General features: G+C 42.6%; 1 protein-coding gene across 3 annotated transcripts in view; it reads right to left on the bottom strand.

The window, feature by feature from the left end:
• The window catches only part of LOC143026510 (salivary peroxidase/catechol oxidase-like), a 46,201-nt gene that overhangs the window by 12,408 nt on the left and 14,390 nt on the right, over positions 1–19,403 (bottom strand). For 2 of the 3 annotated variants that reach the window (XM_076187037.1, XM_076187035.1), the window contains exons 2-6: positions 9,780–9,934; positions 6,103–6,262; positions 2,388–2,524; positions 1,544–1,680; positions 404–612 (exon numbers count right to left, since the gene is read on the bottom strand). In XM_076187037.1, coding sequence (XP_076043152.1) covers positions 404–612; positions 1,544–1,680; positions 2,388–2,524; positions 6,103–6,262; positions 9,780–9,926 — 790 coding nt within the window. In that variant the 5' untranslated portion in view covers positions 9,927–9,934. The remainder of the gene's footprint in view (positions 1–403; positions 613–1,543; positions 1,681–2,387; positions 2,525–6,102; positions 6,263–9,779; positions 9,935–19,403) is intronic. The other variant, XM_076187038.1, reaches the window with a different exon arrangement.

Below are 19,403 nucleotides of genomic sequence, written 5' to 3'. Positions count from 1 at the left end.
GAGGAAGGAGAAGAGAAAAACTGAGATAAGGAATAAGAAGACAGAGGTAAAAAGATGAAGCCGGAGAGGAAGAAAAAGACGGAGAAGAGAGAGAGGCAGAGAGAAAGACGAGGGAGAAAGATGGAGGCAAAGAGAGAGAGACGAAACTAAAAATGATGAATGAAATGATACTGAAAACGAAGATGCCGAAGAAAGTGGTGAAGTTGGCAATGATGATGAATAAAGGTACTAATGATGAAAGAGTGTGATGCTGAAAGAATGTGACGAAAAAGGATGGGGCTGGAGCGAGACTCCTACTCCCTTCAACGACCCTGGGAGTCCTGAGACCCCGTCCGGAACTCCACAACACCCGTCCGGAACTCCACAACACCCGTCCGACCACCCACTGGGAGCTGCCGCCTACCGTCGGCGTAGTTTGCAGGTAGAAGCCGTTCGAAGGGAATGGCGGCCTGGCCCCACCTCTTGTTCCTCAAGTTGTTGCAGCTTCCGTCAATGGTTCGGTACCGCGTTTCTGGACAGACGGGTTCCCTGGGGCAGTTGCCCTGCATGATGGTGTCACGTACTTGCAATTTGTCCATGGCGAACTCTCCTTGTTCCTTGGTCAGGTTGAAACTGAAAGATTCAGAAAGAAGAACTTCAGTGCCACCTACCATTCGTTGCATGAGGTTGACTTTGATCTCTGGTGCCGTAGTCGACTTAAAGGAACCATCTCAAAGCAAAGTATTATTTGAGTTGAATGGGAAGTTACTTTATCTGTGAATATGATAAAATAAAACAGTAAAAAGCTGTTTAGAAAAATGAAAAATGAATCAAATAAGAGACTCCAGCATTTGACTTACAAGAACCTTCAAGGGAACATGAAACTACTTCCATTTTGAAATTTATTTTCAAGAAATCTAACTCGACAACCGGGAATGTACCAGGAGAATAGAAATTAGTAAATGTTATTCTTACATTGAAAATGAATGAGCAGCAGAGGCCAAGGAACTATAGACGTGTAAATATGGCAACACTTATGACAGATACCACAGATCGTTACTTGGAAAGCAACTGCCCAGGCGTCATCTCGTTCCCTTCTTTTCCCTCCCCTTTCTTCTCTTTTTCCCTCACAGTCTTCCTCTTTCCCTCCCCCTCGCCCAATTCCCTTCCTTTTCCTTTTCTCTTCTTTCCTTCTTCCCCCAGTATCGGGTATTGATTGAACCTGTTTGATGCAGTCGAGATTTTAGGAACTTTGGTAGTGACAACCCTATGGAGCAGCGTCTTGCAACATTCCTTTACAACTGGAGACTAGGCCCCGGTCAGAAAAGAATGATGCTGCCCATGTCTACTGTAGCTTCTGCTGTCCCTCCTTTATGCTATTGTCCTCCTTATCCCCCCTTGACCACCTCTTCGGTGCCATATTGTCCCCAGGGATAGAAACAATGGTGATCGCCGAAGAAATGCTAATTTTTCTTCCTCCCTCCCTCCCTTAACGTTGCCTTCACATCCCGTAGCCCATGACTGTGGCCTGCACAAGCGTCTCGCTCTCGTGAGGTCAACTTACTTTTTCATCATTTCACCGGTGGCCTGAAGAACTTCGTTGGCTTTCTTGGCGATGGTGACGACCTCGGGCCGCGTCTGGAAGAGCTTGGCGTGGATGGCGGCTGAGCTTTCCTTAGGCGCCACTATGTTGTTCTGCAGCTGGAGAGGAAGGAAGGACGTGGTGCTTCAGTCGGCTCAGCGAGACAGAGGCAAGCGTGGAAGGTTGCACACTAACGGCACTGCCATCAAGACGGTTTGACCTTCCAAGAGAGAGGGATGGGGCGGGGAGAGGGGGAGAGACCGCTGGAGGTTCAGGGAGAAGGGAACCGTAAATGCAATAACAACAGGAAGACAGAGGCGCCTGCGAAGTCATGTTGTCCAGGGCCAGGCAGTGAAAGAGATTCCATTCGGCTGTCAGTGGGTAAGACAGGAGTACCTCGCGGAAGGGAACATTTGTATATAAAACAAACATTTTCTTAATGGAGGCTCAAAGAAATGTATCAGTATTGAATCTCTCGGAGGTTTGGAAGAAAGAAGGAAAAAGAAAATCGACCAGTAGCTTTGACACGACTTAGGTGAGAATGACTTTTAGGTATCGAATAACAATCGAAAGTCCTTGCCTACGAATCTGCATTTCACTTTATTTACATTTCTTTCCTTCTTTCTTTCAAACACTTATGGCACTCCCTTATTATCCCGATTTTTGTGTCCCGAAAAGTGACATAAATCATGTTGAATGCAGGCCGTTGTCGGGCGATGTTGTTCACCTTTCTACCGATCTCTCCCCCCCCCTCCCCCACTTCCGTCGGAAGGTAAAAAGCAAGTGGCATCCGCCTCACAAGAGAAACGTGTCCCTTCGTCCTTACCAATTGGTTCTCGAAGGCTTCGTAGTCCGACGCCTTCTTCAGGCCCATCTCGCACGCATGGTCGATCGCGGTCTTTTCCATCTTCGGGAAGCTGACCGCTTGTGGCGTCGGCCGAAACGAGATGACAAATCCGGCGTCTGTTGCGGCGGCAACGGCGACGGCGACATGTGGAGAGAGAGAGAGAGAGAGAGAGATAGGGACAGAGAGAGAGAGATAGGGACAGAGAGGGGAGAGATAGAGGGAGAGAGATTAAGAGAAAAAAACAGACGGAGGGAGAGGAAGACAGACAAACAGAACGAGAAACAGAAAAATAAAATGAGAGAGAGCGAGAGAAAGGAAAAGGGATTTAAGGAGAGGAAAAAAATCAGGCGGAGGGAGAGGAAGGCAGAAAGACGAGCAGAACGAGAGAAAGAAAAGAGAAAGAGAGAGAGATTAAATGAATCAAACAAATATAAATCTCGGGAGGGTGGGCGCACGTTAAAGTGGCGTGCGGTACGGTGGAGGAGCAGTAGATTGTGGGATAACAGGACATGAGTGACTCAGTCAGCACGGATAAGGTCGGGGGTGGGGGGGGGAGGGGAAGCACCCAGATGGAACGCCCAATGGAGGAATGTGTTCACGTTTTTGAATGAGCTTTTCCAAATACCTATTACATGTTATACATACATAGTTGTATATATATATGTATATATGTATATATATATGTATATATATATATATATATATATATGTATATATATATATATATATATATATATATATATATATATATATATATATATGCAAAACAAATCACTAAGGACACGTGACAACAATACTTGCAGAAACCACTTGGAAAATAAAAGAAATGAATACCGAACGTTTTCGTCTATTCAAGACATCATCAGGGTACAAAGGATACAAAAAATGACCAAAGGTCACAATATGTACATGGTGGTAGAGGAACTGGGAAAGGTCCAATGTTACCCGATTCCAGAAGAATTATTTACAATCTTTCTAATAATAAAATTATCTAACTTATACAGACCTAAGCTTAAATTCATATTATTTTCAAAACTATTTTTAATGTGACATAAGGAACATAATTGAGTCATGTGACATTATTTTTAATGTGACATAAAGAACATAATTGAGTCATGTCACATTAAAAATATTTTTGAAAATATGAATTTAAGCTTAGGTTTGTATAAGTTATATAATTTTATTATTAAAAAATTGTAAATAATTCTTCTGGAATCGGGTAACATTGAACCTTTCCCAGTTCCTCTACCACCATGTACATAATGTGATCTTTGGTCATTTTTTGTATCCTTTGTACCCTGATGATGTCTTGAATAGACGAAAACATTCGGTATTCATTTATTTTATTTTCCAAGTGGTTTCTGCAAGTATATATATAATATATATATATATATATATATATATATAGATATATATATATATATATATATATGACGTAAGCGGAGTAGAAAACACAGGAGTCTTAGTCTTGTTTTTATTCCTGACTATTTTCGCTGTTATGCTTTTTCATTCCTTTGAAAAAGAATACCTGCGAAACTAGTCAGGAATTAACTCAAGATTAAGACTCCTGTGTTTCCTACTCCGCCTGTCAGAATGTCTCAGCATATATATATATATATATATATATATATATATATATATATATATATATATATATATATATATATATATATATATATATATATATATATATAATCACATACCGTAGATGTAATAGTACATGAGTAAAATAAAACTTAGACCCACTCTCGGAGAAAGATAAGCTGAGATACAGAGTAATCCGTATATTTCGACCACTGATTGTAGTCCTCTTCAGCAGGTACATACATAGAGTAGGAAGAACATATATACAGAGGGAATTACTATTAAACTAAGGGAACTAGCGAAGCCTCAAGTCATGTGCCCTTGATGGGGTCGAACATTTTATTCCTTGGTGATAAATTTGGTTATTGCCAAGCTGGTAATAGCATCTGGTGACCAGTGACCTTTTGATGTGTTGAAATTTGGAAATTGTTTAATAAATGAAGATTAGACAATTTTTCTTTTGAAACTACAATGTGAGTTAGTGTGGCTGCATTCTTCCAATCTATTCGGTGGTCTAAGAGACTCGAATGGAGGAATACAGCTGAGTTTTCTTGGCCGTATTTTACAGAATTTTTGTGCTCCTTTATCCTTGTGGGTAGGTCATGTCTCGTTTGTCCCCAGCAAACTTGGCCACAATCAAGACATGGTAATTTATATACTCCGGGGTTGTTATTTTTAGGAGTTCTGTGATGAACATTTACAGCTTTTCTAAAAATACAATTTGGGTAACTGAATGTGATTTTAATTTGATTGCTGGGTAGTAATTTTGAAGCGACATGGACGGAATCATTATAAGTTTGGTATTTGATTTTCCCAGACAAACTTAGTACTAGAGTTTGATGTACTACAATATCTGGTTTTGGCTTTGCTGAGGACTTTTGTCAAAAACCAGTCCGGGTAATCTATATTTAGTAATTGAGTGCGTAGTAATTCAGTTTCTGAGTTGAGAAATTCCGAGCTACAGATTCTGAGAGCTCTTAGATAAAGGCCGGAAGCAACGCTGTATTTTGTAGTATCTGGATGATTACTAAAAAAAAGTATGGATAGTCTTCCTGTAGACCGAAAAGGACAAATGGTCTGGACATCTTTTATATATATATATATATTATATATATATATATATATACATATATATATATATGTGTGTGTGTATGTGTGTATATATACATATTTATATATATATGTGTATATATACATATATATGTATATATATATACACATCTACATGTATATATATATATATATATATATATATGTATACATATATACATATATATATACATGTATATATATACATATATATATATACATATACATGTATATATATAATATACATATACATATATATATATATATATATATACATATATATATATACATTATATATATATATTATACTGTATATATATATATATCACATATATATATACACATATATATATATATATATACACATATATATGTATATATGTATATATATAGATATATATATATATATATATATATATATATACATATATATATACATGTATATATATATATATATACATATATATATACATGTATATATATATATATATATATATATATATATATAAATGTCTATATATATATATATATATATACATGTATATATATATATATATATATATAATATATATATACACACGTATATATGTAATGGTGTATGTGTGTTGTGTGTGTGTGTGTTTGGGTACAAGTGTGTATGTGCGGATGGGTGTGGCTGTGCGCGTGTTTGTGTGCCTGTATGTATGCTTGACTGGATGTATGTATGTATTTATGCATGCGTATGTGCGTGTATGTATGTATATATGTATGCGTGATTGTGTGTGTGTGTCTGTGTGTATGTGTGTGCGCTTTCATGCGTGCATTCACATCCCATAGCTCACGTTTACATTTACGTGGGGATGCCTACGCTGTCCAACGTGCCTATCTCTTCTTGGATATACTGACAAATTGCATTCCACTTCAGTACGCTGCCACCCTTCCTTTCATTACTGTTTCAGACTAACATGGCCTCAAAGCTCGTCCAGGTCTGTCTGCATGGCACTTGCCAAATGCGCCTCACGGGAGGCAGAAGGTAACTTACCTTTGACTTCTTTCTTGTCGGGGAGGCAGCAGACGCCGCTCTTGCCCGGCTTGATCTCGCAGGGCGACCTCGAGAGTTCTGCGATCTCGGCATAGAAAGTGCTGCACAGGACCAGCGGTCGACATAACCCGGATTTCCTGTCATAGGTCATGCAGGGCACCTGAGGACATAAGCGGCGACAAATCCTTTAGGCAGGTGTGTGCGTGTGTTGGGGATGTAGGGAAGGGACCCCAGCTCCTCAATCCTCTCCCCGCCCCACCCGACCCCATTTGAAAAAGGACAAGAGGAGTGTGGGGTTTCTGAGTAGAAATAAATTTGAACGCATTCGTGTGTATGTGTGTGTGTGTGTGTGTGTGTGTACATGTGTGTACATGTGTGTGTGTGTGTGCGTACATGTAAGTGTGTATGACCATGTGTGTGTGTGTGTTTTGACTTGGGGCGGGAGGGCGGTTCCCTCATGTCTTGTCATACTTCACCACCACCACGGGTTGATAAGTCTAGTGGATGGATGGATGGATAGATGGATGGTGCGTGGTGAAGTGTGCATATGGAGGGTTCTGTGTAGAGAAGACAGTCGGATAACAGAGTTTCATACTGGAGGGTGTCCCGCAAGGGCGCCAGGCACTTCGGGTCGATCAGACCGCTACCACAAGCTCCTGCAGAACACACATATCCCTGGGCTTCCCCAGATCAGATCCTGGTGGACTGCATCTCGGGATTCTCCTGGACTTGGTACTTAGTCAGAAGTATTATAACCCATTGATCGATGACGAGGAACTCGACAAGACTCTGGGAAACCCTACGGTTTCTGCAGGATCCTTCAGCGAATACCAAGAAGGATGTGATCCATCTCCTTCGCCAGAAGTCCGTCAATACCAAGGCCAACGGTGTGGCTCTCGTCTCTGGAACGAGCTTGCAACTTTCAAAAGAAAAAAAATTGATGTCCCTGGCTCCAGAACTATTAGGACTAACACACACTTCACAGCCAACACTGTGGCAATAACCGTACTGAAGCCGCCATAAACAATTAAGTGTGTCGCGGGGTGGGCACTGGTGTACATATATATTATTTACACACACACACACACACACACACACACACACACACACACACACACACACACACACACACATATATATATATATATATGTGTGTGTGTGTGTGTGTGTGTGTGTGTGTGTGTGCATTTCTAAACAGAAATGTAGTAGCACATTTGTAAATGACACACAGGAAACCCACAGTCGGAGAAAATAAACTTCGAATAAAGAAGATTCCTATATTTCGGCTATCAACTGTAGCCCTCTTCAGGAAAGTACCTTTAGCCATTTAGCAAGTTTGCTGGTGCAGGAGCCGCGGTTGGATATGATGGGCCTAAGGGGAATGTCTGTTTTGTGAACTTTAGGGAGACCATAAAAATATGGGAGCTTAGGGTTGGTGACTTTCAAATCATTAATACATTTATCAACTGTGATATTACGAACTTGTCTGTTGAACTCAGCGGCTGCGTTCTTGAGGGGATTTAGTTTTTCATATGTGGCCGAATCATTAAGCAACTCATGGTCTTTCTTAACATATACAGACTTATCTAAGATGACAATGTTGCCACCTTTATCCGCTTTTGTGATGATGATGTTGTCGAGCTTCTTTCCTAAAGAGGGCTACAGTTGATAGCCGAAATATAGGAATCTTCTTTATTCGAAGTTTATTTTCTCCGACTGTGGGTTTCCTGTGTGTCATATATATATATATATATATATATATATATTATATATATATATATGTGTGTGTGTGTATGTATACATGTATATAGATATACAGAACTGGGCGCGTTCCTCGGTGCGTTCCGCATTAGTTTGACCGCGGTTCGCGCTCCCAAACAATTAAAGCAGTATAGGTCCCGGTATAGTATGTGGCCTACGAAAATTTTCATTGGTATAGTATGTGGCCTACCGGACTTTTATTTCGGTATGAACCTGTCTGTTAAGCTTTAATGGTTTCGGAGCGCTAACCGCGGCCAAACTAAAGCGGTACGCACCGAGGACCGCGCCCAGTCTTGTATATATATACATAAATAGATATATGTATATATATATATATATATATATATATATATATATATGCATGAGAAATCACATAAACTCGTGATTCTAAATATGCGGAAAAACCACCAAGGAAAAAGAAAAACTGATGACCAAGCGCTTTCGTCTATTCAGACATCCTCAGGGTACATAGAAATGAAAAAAGGATACAAGAATATATACACAAGGTATAAGGTCAGGAAGGGAACCGGGAAAGGTTGTGAGGCTCTATTGTCGACCTGACCCGTTCGCGGCAGCGGACGTTTGGGCTACTACCTTTTTTACAATAAAATTGTCTAGTTTATACATACCATGACTTAAATTTAAGTTATTGACAAATGTATCTTTGATCAGACTGGATTCTATTATATTTCTAGTCAAATATGACTTATTTTTAACAATTTCTTTAGCACCCTCCCAATTTATGCAATGATTAAAATCCCACATATATGTATATATAATATATATATATATATATATGTGTTTGTGTATATTTGCATATTTATATATACTCGTGTATATATATATATATATATAATATATATATATATGTGTGTGTGTGTGTGTGTGTGTATACAGTTTATAATATGCATCTATATATGTATATATATATATGTATATATATATATGTATATATATATATATATATATATATATATGTTGAGGCATTGTGACAGGTTGGTGAAGGTGGGTGAGGAAGACAAATCAGAATACAAGTTTATTTCTTACTAGTTTTGTGTTCAAGTGAGGTTTTGCTAATGCACAATTACAGTATATATATATATATATATATATATATATATATATATATATATATATATATATATATAAAAATATATATATATATATGTGTGTGTGTGTGTGTGTGTGTGTGTGTGTGTGTGTGTGTGTGTGTGTGTGTGTGTGCGCGTGTGTATTCACTTTGGTCTCTGGATCATGTAATGCACCCGTGAACGACAGCTATTTCCCTCCCGGAAGAGAGCTCAGAGTTCGTATGACCGATCCATGGGTAATACTGTGACCTTACACGCACACACATCCCCAACTCCCCATCTACGAGAGTTGGAGAAACGACTCGAAGTGCAGCGATACTGAAATCATTTCAGCCCTGGGCAGGATTCGAACCCGTACCGCCGTAGTGACAGTCGGAGACTCTACCAACTGCGCCACCGAGTCGTGTGTGTGTGTGTATTCACCTCGGATCTGCTGCAGTCTCTGTCGAGACAGCCAGACACCACCCTACGGCAGTGAGCTCAGAGCTCATTATTTGCCGATCTCTGGGTAGGTCTGAGACCACTCACACACCACACACCGGGACAGCAAGGTCACAACTCCTTGACTAACGTCCCGTACCTACTCACTGCTAGGTGAACAGGGGTTACACGTGAAAGGAGACAAACCCAACTTATCTCCGCCCGGCCGGGGAATCGAACCCCGGTTCTCTGGCTTGTGAGGCCAGTGCTTTACCAATCCGCCACCGAGTGTGTGTTTATGTGTGTGTGTGTGTATATATATACGTGTACATACATATAAATACATATATTTAACGCCAGTTTCTACACATTTTCGATTGTTTGATAAACAACACTACTACTCACTTGAACCGGTTTGGGATCTTCCGGGAAGAGGATGACGCTGCGAGAATGTCGTTGGTGGCTCTGGGCCTCAGCCTGTGACTGCAGGAGGACCTGTGTCGCCAGGAAGAGGGCCTGTGCAAGCAGGCAGCGCTTGGCTACAGGCGCCATACTACCTGCTGGGGAGCAGAGAGGAATGGTCAGATTAGGTTAGGTCAGGGTCGAGCTCGTCTTTTATAATATGACATAAGCGCGCGAGTACTCGTGCCTGCACCCTCATGTATGCCTCCCCCCCACTCTCTCTCTCTCTCTCTCTCTCTCTCTCTCTCTCTCTCTCTCTCTCTCTCTCTCTCTCTCTCTCTCTCTCTCTCTCTCTCTCTCTCTCCTGTCAGCTCTTTCTGCCACGGCTTGGATAACCTTGAGAGAACTGTACAACAGGATGGATACAGGCACACACGATCACGCATGACCACATACACACACAAGCATACACGCACACACACACACACACACACACACACACACACACACACACACACACACACACACACACACACACACACACACACACACACACACACACACACACACAAGATTGTGGGAGAGACGTATGAATTTCTGCAGAACATGAATATGGCTTTTCACTATATCGGTGAAGAGATGATTAAAGTAAATCACACCAACACCAATCTGTCTAAGACTGGAATATGCGTCCGTGGTATGGTCCCCACACAGAATGAAGGACGTAAACAAGATCGAGAAGAAGGAAATATTAACCACCAAACTGGTTAGCCTAGCAAATAAGACATACGAGGAGACTGAAAACATTGGGTCTGTCAACACTGAAGGGTCAGAAGGGAAAGAGGTGACGTGCACGATGGGTATTTGAGTACCCACTTCCTTCCGGAGGGAGAGATAATTCATCTATTGGCCTTTGGTAGGCTGTCTTCGGTACACAAAAGGCTGTACAATGTACAATGGCCTTCCGCTGTGAAAGTTTCGGAACGACCTACGTCCACACGCTAGCAACAGGTGTCCCGCCAACTTTTAGGCATGACTGTACATCTGCGTAATCCATTGAGTCGAGATGGCTTTCTGTACCTGTACATAAGAACATAAGAATGAAGGAGATTGCAAAAGACCATAAGACCTACATTAGGCAGTTCCATGTCCATGGTCATCTATCATCCTCATCCATAAAGTTATCTAAATTTTTCTTAAAACAACCAATTGTTTCAGCCATCACCACATGGTTGTTAAGTCTATTCCATTCATCAACCACTCTGTTTGTAAAATATTTTTGCCTATTTTATTTCTTTCTTAAATCTAAATTTGTCGAATTCAAACCCAATACTACGAGTCCTGCCCTGCTGTCTTGATATGATGACCTTCTCTGTTTACACTTGGGTCAGCGCTCACTACATGGTTACTAAGTCTATTCCAATCATTTACCAGTTTATTGGTAAACCACTTCTTGCCTATTTCCTTCTTAAAATTAAATTTGTCCAATTCAAATCCAACACTACGAATCTTCCCCTGCTGTCTTGATATGATGACCTTGTCTCCATCTTGAACCAGAAGACTGTTTACACTTGGGTTTGAGCATCGCCCTATGGTGAACAATGAGTAAGGCAAAAAGGTCAGCTAAGTTTAGATTGCTTAGTACGCATTCGTCATTACTCGTCCACTCCTCTGTGCTTGCCGGCCGTCTGCGTGCGTCCAAGACCAGGGTTTGCTAGGCTCAGGACTTTGTGCGTCCGTTCGCGCGCGTGGGTCCAAGGGCGAGGAGCCGACTTGGTAAGCTGGAGGGCATGCAAGTTCTGTTCTTCCAAAGAAAGCAGCAGCAGAAGGAGGAGGAGGAGGAGGAGGTGGCGGCTGCTGTACCAGTGAGCTATGCGGTTACTGCCGTATCCTCCTCTTCCTTCTCCTCCTCCTCCTCTTCATCCTCCTCATCTTCCTCCTCCTCCTCCTCCTCCTCTTCCTCTTCCTAGACCCATCGCCACCACAGCTCACCCTAGTGAATCATGACTGATGCCCGATATGAATTGCAAAGTGACCGATGTTGGTGCCATTGCCAATGACGATGGGGACCAAGTGATCATGACTGACCGTTGTATTGAGTGTCCTTTTTTTTTTTTTTTTTTAAACCTGGTGACAAAAACTCGTTCATTTAAATTCACTTCAATTGCCGCCTCTGCAAAGTCCAACTGCCGCGTTTAAGGGTTAAGTTAGTCAGCCTCGTGGGGCTCCGTCGTCATGTCCAGTCATCTGACATCAGTTGATGTGTGTGTGTGTGTGAGTGTGTGTGTGTGTGTGTGTGTGTGTGTGTGTGTGTGTGTGTGTGTGTGTGTGTGTGTGTACATGAAAGGGGCAACACTCGTTGGGTTCCGTCTCCTATTCTCTAACTTTCTAACATACCTAGACTCAAATTCATGTACAGTTCCAACTTATATCCTTGAATTCCAGTTCTTCTGTTTAGATTTGAACTCTTGTATTTTTTGAGCTTGGGCTATATCACCTAAGCTTTCCCACATATGTATGCAACTATATGGAAAACTGTTTTTTCACAACCTTTAGATATGTCTTTCTTAATTTACTCCTATGACCGTGTGATTCACCATTCACCATGGTCTTGGATCACGTGTTGGACTCGTGATCGACAGCTATTTCCCTCCCGGAAGAGAGCTCCGAGCTCATATATGACCGGGTCTATGGGTAATGCTGTGACCTTACACGTACACACACACACCCAACTCTCCGCCCACGAGAGTTGGAGTAACTACTCGCAGTGCAGCGATACTGAAATTATTTCAGCCCTGGGCAGGATTCGAACCCGGACCTCCGTAGTTGCAGCCGGGGACTACCAACCGCACCACCGAGTGTGTGTGTGTGTGTGTGTGTGTGTGTGTGTGTGTGTGTGTGTGTGTGTGTGTGTGTGTGTGTGTGGATGCTTAAGGGAAAGCTTCTTTTACAAAACGTTCCGCAAAACATCTTGGTTGCAATAACATATTACTTAATGTTGATTTTGGTGGACACCAAGCGATTTTATTCACGAACGGAACGCCATCACCACTTCCACTACCACAATCATCATCACCACATCTGACTTCATCGCGACAACAGGTTCTGCCGCTACAACTGCGCCATTACTCCCATAATTTCCAGCCTCTGCTTCTACCTAAGCCGGTTCTTCTTCTTCAGAATTAGATGTTCTTCCTTCCTATCTTTATGCCTCCTCTGTCAGCTTCTTCCTTCTTTGTTTTTCATGTTAGGCTCTGTTCTTATGCCGGAGTGTCTCTTACTGCTGCTGTTGCTGCGAACTGTCTAGTTTCTACCTCTGTTTCTTCTAGTTCTTCTTCTACTTCTTTTTCTTCTTCTTCTACTTCTTCTATTTCCTCTTCTTTTTCTTCTACTTCTTTTCCTTCCTCTACTTCTACTTCTTTTTCTTCTACTTCTATTTCTTCTTCTTCTTTTTCTTCTACTTCTTTTCCTTCTACTTCTGTTTCTTTTTCTTCTTCTGTTACTTCTTCTACATCTTTTTCTTCTTCTACTTCTACTTTTTCTTCTACTTCTATTTCTTCTTCTTTTTCTCCTACTTCTTCTTCTACTACTACTTCTTCTTCTACTTCTCTTTCTTCATTTTCTTCTACTTCTTTTCCTTCTACTTCGTTTTCTTCTTCTTTGTCTGACTCTCTGCTCGACGAATTAAGCATCATTCCTTCTCTCCACACAATACGCCAACTCATCATAGCTGGAGATTGACACCCTTCTCCGGCACCGCCTAACTTTACGACATTTTTTGTTATCCAACGAGATTTTTCCCCTCCAATCAGAGAGAGTTGAACGTCGACAGCGTTGTCTGTGTGTAGCGGCGAGGTGAGTTGATGTAGGTGCGCGTGCGCGTTGGGATTCCCGCATGGCCTGACGGCCGTGGTGCGATGACGTCATGTCGGCATGCTTCGTGACTACCTTTTGGGCGCGTTTGCTTAGCTTGTTACCTTGACTGCCGTCACAAACCCTTTGATTCCCTCGGGGTTTTTCTAGTGTCTTGCCTTGTCCTTTGGGTGTTCCCATGCCACTGTTTAGCATTCTGTGTTCGAAACGATCTTGGCTGAGAGTAATTCATGTTTGTCCTGCATTTTTCGTCCACGAAATCATTGCAACGACGGTTCTTCATTGTGTGGGACTGCGCACCAGCGGCGCGGAGTGCAACAAAGATGGGTGACTAGGCTCGCCTCCTCACCCTGCAGTAAATGGCCCTCGGTTCCTCCAGCTTGAGGATGATGCTGAGAGTCAGAGATCATCGTCATCATCATCATCATCATCATCATCATCATCATCATCATCATCATCATCATCATCATCATCATCATCATCATCACCATTATCATCATCATCATCATCATCATCATCATCATCATCATCATCATCATCATCATCATCATCATCATCATCATCATCATCATCATCATCATCATCATCATCATCATCATCATCATCATCATCACTGTTATCATCATCATCATCATCATCATCATCATCATCATCATCACTATTATCATCATCATCATCGTCATCACCATCATCATTATCATCATCATCATCATTATCATCATCATCATCATCCTCTTTACTATCATCATCATCCTCTTTACCATCATCATAATCACCATCACTGTCACCATCACCACTACCATCACAATTACTACCATCACCATCATCTGCTCTTCAAGCGCAGTGAGGAAAGTTCCTGTGCAAGGTAAAGGTCAGATCAGAAAAAACGTGGAGTGAGGGAGGGAGGGGATAGAGGGAGGGAGGGAGGGAGGAAGAGAGAAAAGTCCCATTAAGAAGATCGATGATGCAGGAGACACAAGAGAGAAGACGGAGAAAAGAGAGAACAAAAGATTGGCGTGGGGCGATGAGATGGAAAGCTTTTTTTATTTTCTTAGATTTTGGTCTAGGTGAGGAACGGAAGAGGGATTAGTGAGGGAGATGAAGGGGAATGGGAAACAGATTGGGACGTTGCAGTGGGAGGGGCAGGGTGTTGGAGGTGAGAGGGTGTGTTGCTGGGTGGGGGGGGAGGGATTGCAGTGGGGTACTCCTTGGAAGAAGAAGAAGGAGGAGGAGGAAGAGAAGGAGGAGGAGGCAAGAAGAACTCGGAACATATGACCAGAAGCTCTTGTTCAAAGAAGCATGGTCACCTCGTACACAAATCAATGGCGGTGACTGGGTATTTCAGAAAGCTCTGCGTCATTGTTGACCGTGACAGGAGCGCCTCGTCTCCTTGGGGCCAGATAAACTTCTAAGTCTCTTTCCGGTACCCTAGAGGCTCAAGGGCGGAATTCTTCTTCCTCCTCCTCCTCCTTGTTCAATGCAGCGTCATCGCACTAGCCAGAAATTGAGAGGTCATCGTCATCGTCACCACCGAATTCCAGGAAATTCTGTCTTCGGTGTTGTCGCCCCCCCCCCCCGTCATCATCGTATATATGTTCGTTCTCTTCTCCATCTTAAAATTGACCGTTTTTATTTGTATCTACTGTATATATTCTTACGTTTATATTAATTCCATTCGTGTTCTCTTTTTTTGTTTCCCAACTTTTCTTTTCTTCCTCTTTTCTTCTTTTTTATCTTCTTCTTCTCTTATTCCCCCTCCTCTTCTGTGCCATCCAGCGGCCCCCGGTGCTAAAAACCTTCTTCCCCAAACAGCGTCAGGTGGTGCTGTGTTTGGCAGGAAGAGAGAGAACAAGGCAAAGAGGAAGTGGTTACGTTGTCATGTGAGCCTGTCTTTATCTTATTTTATTTTGGTATCTTTTGTTTTACCTAATGAGAGAATATACCCCCGCAGGCGTTGCTCCTTTCTTGTATACTATAATTAAATACAAACACACACACACGCGCGCGCACAAACACACACACGCGCGCGCACGCACACACACACACACACACACACATATATATATATATATATATATATATATACATATGTATGTATATATATGTATGTATGTACATACACACAACTCCTAGCCCACCAGAGTTAAAGTGTTGGCTTACAGTGCAGCGATGATAAAATTTTCAGCCCTGAGCGGGACTGTGTGTGTGTGTGTGTGTGTGTGTGTGTGTGTTTGTGTGTGTGCGCCATATATGTATGTATGTATGTATCCATGTATGAATGTATATATGTATGTATTGTATGTATATATGTATGCATATATGTATGTATATATGTATGAATGCATGTATATGTATGTATGGATTTTGCATATATGTATGTGTGCACGTGTAGTATGCATCTATGTGCGTAACATATACTAGTTTGACTTAAGCAACAAAGAAGCAGCGCCTTAGATTCCAAATGGGATTTCATCCCTCTTTGTACTCCCGCGGGGTTTGCGTCAGCTGCCGGGCAGATAATTGCCTCTCGACCTTCCCATGGTACTTGTTGACGTCGTCGCCGTCATCATCGCCCCCAAGGCAGGGTTCGATCCTTGGCAAGTTCGCACTGACGAAGGCCCGAGCGAAGTTCCTTGATGGGCAGTCGTCGCTTACAATGAAAACGTTGTGACGTAACCTCTTGATCGAATCGAGCATCTGCCACAGACCACAAGATTCTCCTCCGCCAATTGTTTTCTTCTCGCCTGAGCCGTCTCTTGGTGTCAAGTGAGCTCGTTCTGCCGAGGTCGTTGGTGACTGTGTCTTCTACGACTGTGTCATGTTGAGGAGGAAGTGGAAGAAGAGGAGGTCTGTTTGTCTCGTTGCAGATGTAGATTCATGCAACTCGCGTCCATAGCGGACTCAAGTAGGTCCTCCTCCGAGCCATTCCATTCCCAAAAGGATACGAAGACACGTTTCTCAAGAATCGACCACCGGCCCTACTGCCTCTCATGAATATCCTTTTATTTCCCTGTATATATATATATACATAAATATATATATATATATATATATATATATATATATATATATATATATATATTTTTTTTTTTCTCTCGAAACCGAAGTAGTGACTTTGTTCCTCCTAGGGCCCCTGACTCTGAACTAGAATAGTCTTTCTACTTTTGCCAGGTAGTGTCTTAGAGGGCACTGATTTTGCCCACTTCTATCAGCCTTTGAAGGCTTTTCGATTCGATACATGCGTCCGGCAAAAGAGTAAACGAAGAAGATCGACGACCAGACACGACGTTCTTGCAAGCGGGACTCGCTCGACGTCCAGGGACAAACCAACGAGCTCGAATCGGGATTCCAGGAAACTCTTCCTCCATGACGGACTGGAAGACTGAAAAACGGAGGAACAAAAGGGTATCCTGCCGCCTGTCAGTTGGAACCCACAAAGCTCTTTTGTTTTTTTACGACCTTGCACGTCATCTTTGGGAAGGATTCCCCGATTGGCTTCGTTACGCAAGAGAATGTGATGCCGGTGGTGCTAGGTTGGGGCTTCTAAATATTTTACTGGTTGAAATTGCCTGTTTGTGCACCATGTATGTGTACTCAAAAATACAATACATATGCACATAGATACATTCAAACATATATGGGTACACATACGTGTATACATACGTACATACAAGGACAGGAACGATAGTAAACTACAGCCCATAACAACATTAATACAGCACATTTACACATGCATGGACACATATATGGGCGCCTGCATACACACATACATACATAAAGACACACACACACACACACACACACACACACACACACACACACACACACACACACACACACACACATATATATACATATATCAGCAATATATACATAATATATGCAGTTATACATACACGCATACATATAAGCATATATACAGGCATACATACATGTACACATACATAATTAGAAATATCTGGCTACCACACTAAAACTTTAAAGTTCAGATTGGATCCGAGGGCGAAAACAAATACCTAATCACAAGGCGGAAGACAAAACGCGCTCATGAATGGACAACAGATATGCATGCATGCATGTGCACAAACGAGAACCTACGCAGGACCCCGCCACTTCCAGTCTTGTGGACGGGAAACCCGACTAATCCCAAGCAAAGTGTAACGAGTTTTGGCCCCTGAGGACTCTGGGGACACTTGGGTGCCTCATTACATTTCCCTAACTGCAATGCACTGGGTAGGAACTATAGTATACACGTGGGTCCCCGTCTCTGTGGTTCCATTGGGTTGACCTGGCTTTGAATTAGCTTAGGTTGTCTTACTAGATTTTTTTTTTTTTCTCTTTCTTGCGCATGAGCAGGCCGTTCTGTTCGGTTTATTTCGCACGAGCACAAATGATGTGGAGATTTCAGTGCTGCAGAGTAATGATCCACTCGATTCCACCCAGAAGGCGTGATGTCATAAATGATGCTGCCATATCTTGAACAACTCTTATGTAGTGTCACTTTGAGTATCAGATAGACAGTAAAATCAAGGGGATGCTGGGGACATGGAGCAGATTTTTTTTTTTTTTTTTTTTTGAGTAGTAGGAGGAGTCTGGCATACAAGGCTCCTTCGAGGCTGCTTTTATCCGGGAAGTGGAGGGGATGGGGGATTGGCAAACAGGAAAACCGATCTGGTGCGGCGGCAACTGGGACAGAGGAGCCACAGGGAAGGAAGGAAGGAAATGGAGAGAGGAAGGAAGGATGGATGGTAGGAAGAGATGAAGGAAGGATGGAAGGTAGGAAAGAAGGAGGGGAGGGAGGGAGGAAGGAAGGTAGGAAGAGAGGGAAGAAGGAAGGAAGAGAGGGAAGAAAGAATGGAGGAAGGAAGGTAGGAAGAGAGGAAAGAAGGAAGAAAGGGGCAAAGGAAGGAATTAGGAAGAGAGGAAGGAAGGGAGGAAAGAGGGAAGGCAGGAAAGAAGGAAGGTAGTACGAAGAGAGGAAGGGAGTGAGTGAGTGAGTGAGTGAGTGAATGAGTAAGACCCATCCGGTCGCACAAGGTGAGGGTTTGACAGTCGATGATGATGATGATCTGAGAACAACAAACCGACTCCCCAGAAGCAGCAGCAGCAACAGCAGCAGCAGCGTGAGGGAGGCGCGGCCTTCCCTACCAGGCGGAGTCTTGTGCACGGGGGAAGGCCACGACCCACTATGAATACTACCATCGAAACACTGCTGGGGAGGGGAGGGGAGAAGAAGGGAGGGGAGGGGAAGGGAGGGAGGGAGAAGGGAAGGGATAGGAAGAGAAGGGAGGGGAGGGGAGCAGAAGGGAGGGGAGGGGAGAAGGAAGGGGAAGAGAGGGGAGGAGAAAGGAGAAGGGAGAGGAGGGGAGGGGAGAAAAAGACAGGGAAGGGAAGGGGAAGAGAAAGAAGAGAGGGGGGAGAAGGCAGGGGAGGTACGAGTGTAATCATACATACATACATACATACATACATATACCAAGGCTTTTTCCCCTTTACAAGGGAGGTAGCCAAAAAGGAAAAGGCACAAAACCACTCCCACCCACTCCATCCTTGAATACACACCACACCCCTCCACCCTCCCTCTAATCTTAGCAAGAAATTTACAGACCATCATATCATACAATGCATAGAGAATGCATATGTATGCATGCATGAGTCACTGCCGGCATAAGCTGTCTATATCAATAAAAGGTTTCTCCAAGGATGAGCTTCTCGTAGGAGGAACTGTACTCAGAGAAAATTTATAGAATCTAT

The sequence above is a fragment of the Oratosquilla oratoria genome, chromosome 6 (genome assembly GCF_046742065.1).
Source record: "Oratosquilla oratoria isolate Oo_2021 chromosome 6, ASM4674206v1, whole genome shotgun sequence".
Classification (NCBI taxonomy): domain Eukaryota; kingdom Metazoa; phylum Arthropoda; class Malacostraca; order Stomatopoda; family Squillidae; genus Oratosquilla; species Oratosquilla oratoria.
This window is presented reverse-complemented; position numbering and strand designations above follow the sequence as displayed.